The 5696-nt window shown below is 61.6% G+C and overlaps 1 protein-coding gene across 1 annotated transcript; it reads left to right on the top strand.

The window, feature by feature from the left end:
- Positions 1–340: 340 nt before the first annotated feature.
- Positions 341–4037, top strand: LOC109769280 (uncharacterized). Its single transcript, XM_020328030.4, has one exon. It carries the CDS (start codon positions 648–650, stop codon positions 3897–3899), a length of 3252 nt encoding a protein of 1083 aa, XP_020183619.1. The 5' UTR covers positions 341–647; the 3' UTR covers positions 3900–4037.
- The last annotated feature ends 1659 nt before the right edge of the window (positions 4038–5696 follow it).

Genomic DNA, 5696 nt, shown 5'->3' with positions numbered 1-5696 from the left:
AATCAAATATTTGAGGACCGTTCGATGCGTCCGCAAATGTCTAGGTGTTAGATATGTTAAAGTCCGGGTGCCGATGCTCTGAAAACACGAACGAAGCCAGAGTAAATTTCTCCACCTCAGTGGGCACGACTCACGAGAGGGCACATGCGATCCTGCCGAGCAACGGCCGCGATGCCCGCCGCGGCGGTCGCACGCACCACCTGCACCGTACCCTCGTCAACTCCCGCCCACCTCTCACAACATCACAGTGGCCACATGACACGGCCAGTGGCAGTCTGTAACCTCTGTTTCTGTGTCGCTTCCTAGCCAAGTCAACCCAAGCTACTCAATACAATATGTCCCCTAATCCCATGAAGCCCATCAACAAAAATAATGCAACCGAAGCATCCATGGATTATTATTTGGCACCATCCTCCAAATGATCCAATCTGGTCCAGGTATTCTTCTAGATCTGGCACATTCTAGTCAGAGATCCATGCCCATGCACGGCGTACTAGAGCAGAGGAGGTAGCGCCGTCCTGCCGAGCCGAGCACTTCTTTCCTGGACACTCACTGGCGAGCTGGCCAAAGGGGCTGAAGAAATTTCTATGTTCTGGTCAGTAACCAGATCGCTCTAGCTGTGGGTATTAGCTTGCGCTGTTGCAGCAATGGCGGTGACCACCTTGCAGTTCGTCGGCGCGTTCTTGCTGCCGCTGCTTGCCGTGGCTTCGTCTTTTGATCCGTTCCACCGGGACGCGCAAAGGATGGATCCCATGGGCGGCGGGCGGCAGCAGGGGCCCTTCATCCCGCACGAGTACGTGCGTTTCGCCGACGTCAAGCGGCAGTGCCGGTCCGTGCTCTCTGCCGCTGCCGACCTCAAGTTCGACGCCAACCGCGCCGCTGCCCTCATTCCGGAGCTGTCTTTCGTGAAGGGGGACTGGAAGCAGGACGTCGACGGCGGCGCTCCGCTGATGCCGTTCGATGGCACCGACGCGCCCGAGGGCGGGGCGGCAGGGGCGATGGCTGACCCGTTGCCGCTCGCCACGTTCATGCTCACGCACGTCGACGTGGCGCTCCGTGGGAAGACGGCGCTCAACGTCAGCGGCGTCCTCGGCGTCGCCGTCTCCCGCAACGGCACCGCCCCGGAGATGGGCCCCTACGTGTCGCCGGAACTCAAAGTGTGGCCCGGGAGCACCGAGATGAAGATACTCTTCGAGGGCGTGTACACCGAGACGGGAGACGGCGAGAGCGTGCTGTGCCTGGTCGGCGAGGCTGTGCTCCCGCGGCGCGGCAAAGACGCCGCCAACCCGTGGGACTGGGCCAAGAACACCGACCGCAACAACTTTCAGCCGCCAATCACCCACAACAAGAACATCCTGCTCGTGCTCCGGTACCCCACCGCGCTGACCCTGACGACGCGGGCAGTTCGCGGCGAGCTCACGAGCACCAACGGCAAGTCGGACGCCGGCTACTTCGGCGCCGTCACGCTGCTGTCGCAGCTGGGCGCCTACTCCAACTACAAGTTCGGGTCAGAGGAGCTCGTGAGCACGGCGTGCAGCCCGAAACCTTACCGCGACGACATCCTCGGCGACGGCCGTGGGATATACAGAGGCGGCTCGCTGTGCGGCATCCTCGACCTGTTCACGTCGGAGGACGTGTTCGCCTTCGTGCCCAACTGGAAGTGCAACTCGACAGACGCTCTCTGCCGGCGGCTCGGGCCGTTCGAGACCGACAAGTCGGTGGACGCGACCGACGGCGGGTTCAAGGATGTCAGCATCGTCATGCAGGACATCCGGTGCGAGCCGAGCACCGTTCCTGGTGAGAGATCGGCCAAGGTCTCGGCGGTGTTCCGGGCCGTTGCACCGTGGGAGCACCGGTACACGGCGGCGAAGCGGAGCGGGCTCAGCGGCATGACGCTGGCCGCCGAGGGCGTGTGGCGCCCGACCACGGGCCAGCTCTGCATGGTGGGGTGCCTCGGCGTCGGCAAGAAGGCGTGCCACTCCCGCGTGTGCCTGTACGTGCAGACGACCTTCTCGGCCACCCGCCGAAGCGTCGCCGTCGGCCAAATCACCCGCATCGACGGCAAAAGCGGCGTCGCCCACTCGCCTTTGACGTTCAAACGGGTGGTGCACCCGTCGGAGCTGTGGAACCGGTTTGGCGTCTCGGGCGGCGCACCGCTGAGCATGACGTACAACTACACCAAGGCCAAGCAAGCCGGGGAGTTCCTCACGCGCAGCGAGCCGTTCAACTTCGGCACTGCCATAGCCAAGTCTCTGCTGAGCTATCCGCGGTTGGCGGGTGACCTCGCCCGCGACCTGTCCAGCCTCGCCGACGAGCTCACCCTCCACGTGCCGGCCGTGCCCGACCCGTTCCCTCGCGAACGCTTCGAGCGGCCATTCCTTCAGCTGGAGGTGCTCTCGCTCGGGCCGCTCGTCGGCCGGAATTCGCCGGGGTTTCCAGGCGGCACGGATGGACCTGGCAAAGAACCCCCCTCCTCGGAAGTGCAGACGGAGAGGACGACGTCTCTCCTCAACGTGTCCGCGGAGCTCACGCTCTCCGGGAGCCCCTACGTGAACGTGTCGGCCCTGTTCCTGGAAGGCGTATACAACCCGGTGGACGGGCGGATGTACCTGATCGGGTGCCGGAGCATCCATGCGCCGTGGCGAGCCTTCTCGGCCATGGGAGCGCTAGAGGACGGCATGGACTGCTCGATCGAGATGAGGGTGGACTACCCGCCGACGACGGCGCACTGGCTGATCAACCCCACCGCCAAGGTGCACATCACCAGCACGCGCGACGCCGGCGACCCTCTGTGGTTTGACGCGACGTCGCTCCAGACGCTGCCGATCATGTACCGGGAGCAGCGGCAGGACATCCTGTCCCGGCGGAGCGTGGAGGGGATCCTCCGCGTGGCGACGCTGGCGACGGCCATCGCCGCCGAGTTCAGCCAGCTGATGTACATCAAGGCGAACACGGACGTGATGCCGTACGTGTCCCTGGTGATGCTGGGGGTGCAGGCGCTGGGGTACAGCATGCCGCTCATCACGGGCGCCGAGGCGCTGTTCGCCCGGATCGCCGCCGCGGGGGGCTCCGTGGACGGCGTGGCGCCGCCGTCGTACGTGGTGGACAAGAGCCAGCTGTACTGGATCATCGACTGCGTCGTGAAGATCCTCATCCTCGCCGCGTTCCTCCTGACGCTGCGGCTGGCGCAGAAGGTGTGGCGGTCGCGGATCCGGATGCTCACGCGCTCCCCGCTGGAGCCCGGCCGCGTGCCCAGCGACCGGAAGGTGCTGCTCTACAGCTTCGGCGTGCACATGCTGGGGTTCATGGTGATCCTGGGCGCCCGGTACGTGAGCGCGCTGGGGCGGCCGCTGCGGCAGGAGGACTCGTACATGGACGCCCGCGGCAGGTCGCACGCGCTCCGGCAGTGGGCGGTGACGCTGGAGGAGTACGTCGGGCTGGCCCAGGACTTCTTCCTCCTCCCGCAGGTGGTCGGCAACGTGCTGTGGCGGATCAGCTGCCGGCCGCTGAAGAAGAGCTACTACGTGAGCGTGACGGCGGTGCGGCTGCTGCCGCACCTCTACGACTACGTCAGGGCGGCGCCGGCCATCAACCCCTACTTCGCGGAGGAGTACGAGTTCGTCAACACCAGCCTCGACTTCTACTCGGCGTTCGGCGACGTGGCCATCCCGCTGCTCGCCCTCGCGCTCGCCGCCGCGGTCTACGTGCAGCAGCGCTGGAACTACAAGATCATCAGCAGGACCGTGAAGACGCAGCAGAAGAAGCTGCAGCACCTCGGGTCCAGGGTCTACGAGCGGCTGCCGTCCATGTCGTCCGGCAACTTCGAGGCCGAGCTCGTCTCCGGCGTCAACGAGGCCGTTGGGCTCGTCGGGCCACGCCGGGACGCCAGCCTCGGATAACGTGACCGATCGGACGGTTCTCTGTAGTTTCTTTTGCCTCACGTAGGTTGACATGTATGTGTTTCTTCTTCTTTTTTTTGCTAAAAATCAAATGTACTTCTAAAAGTTCAATAAAGTTTCACACATCTTTGAGCTTTACTCCGTTTGCGCCAATCTCAGCCACATTCTCGAATTCTCTGAACATCAATGACAAGAACTCTAGAACTGATGGCTCCAGAACTGTCCTAGTGCTGATTAATTTATTTATACACTGTAAATGAACAGCTATGGCTTCAAACTTAGGGTCTCTTTGATTCGTACGATTTCCAAAATGCGGGAATAGGAAAAACATGAGATTAGAGTGGCACTTCTGCTTCGGTACACCCTCCTTAAACACATCAAGGGCTGAGATTTGCCCATACCCCTTCGCTGCCAGGGCACGATCGTCTTATGTAAAAAAATCTATCCCGCGCGTCCACGCCGATACCCCCGCGCGCCTGTGTATACGGGGCTGCGGGACGAGCCGAGCCGCTTGGCAGCCGTGAGGACGCGAGCCGAGCCGAGCCGTTAGCATCCATGGGCCCACTATGTCAGATGCAGGGCGTGTATTTTTTCAAAAGTCGGCGTTGATCGGTGGGGGCGTACATGTGGACGTGGCGCGGACGGCCGTATCGTCGTGCAGTTAACTGCTTGCACTAATTGCGGCGTGCATGCAGGCGCCGACTGCTCGCGGCCGATCTCCTGCCGCCCGCCTGCTGTACTTGTAGGCCGTGCCCTCCACTGCCGCGCGTGCGGCGAGCGCCCGCCTGCCGCCCGCCTTCCTCCTCGGGCCAGCTGTTGACGCGATCGCTCGGCTGCCACCGCTGCGGCGACCGGCCGGCCTGCCTTCAGACGCCACCGATGCCTCGCCTGCCGCCCGCACGCCTTCACACGCCAGCACTGCCGCGCCTGCCGCCCTCGCGCCTTCACACGCCACCGCTGCCGCGCCTGCAGCCTGCCCGCCTTCCCACGCCACCGCTGTCGCGCGTCACTACAAAAAAAAAACACTTCCGTGATGATACGTGTTTGTCACAGTAGGTCACGTTTTCTGTCATGCATGTACATCCATGACAAATTTATGACAGAATCAAGAAAGTCATACCTGTGCTGTCGTAGAAGTGTTCCATGACATTGCCAAAATTATCATCACGGAAGTGTACACTTCCATGACGATAAATCGCGCGTCACAGAAGTGCTTTCGTCAAGGGTGACCGACAAGTGGCATCCACTGTAACGGAACGCCGTTAAGCTACCGGGTCCGATTTTGGATCCGATAACCCGTTAACAGCCCGGACCAATGGGGATTTTCCACGTGTAAAATTCTGATTGGTTGACGGAAACACGTGTCAGCTCCGCGTTGGCACAGGTGTCACTCATCCAATGTGCGAGATGCGCCTATGATATGCTGACACGTGGACCGGCCCAAAAGTGGCCCATAAAGTTTAAATGGGCCGTCCCAACTAAAGGCCTAGAAGATTTTGCGGTCCATAATGGGCCAGCCCAGCAAAAGGCCCACGAGATTTTTCGTATCATAATGGGCCGGCCCAGCTAAAGGCCCACGAGATTTTGCGGACCATAATGGGCCGACCCAGCTAAAGGCCCGCGAGATTTTGCGGACCATAATGGGCCGGCCGAGATAAAGGCCCAACATTCTCAGTTAAGGCCCGTACGGCTAGTGTCAAATCGGCCCGTCAACGGCCTGTCATAAACTTGTCATCATCGCGGCCCATGATCACTTCTGGCCCGTTAACAGTCCGCTAAGTATATGGGCCGAATTAC

Source organism: Aegilops tauschii, chromosome 3, assembly GCF_002575655.3.
Source record: "Aegilops tauschii subsp. strangulata cultivar AL8/78 chromosome 3, Aet v6.0, whole genome shotgun sequence".
Classification (NCBI taxonomy): Eukaryota; Viridiplantae; Streptophyta; class Magnoliopsida; order Poales; family Poaceae; genus Aegilops; species Aegilops tauschii.
Note: the sequence above shows the minus strand (reverse complement) of the source record. Positions and strands in the feature narration are given on the sequence as shown.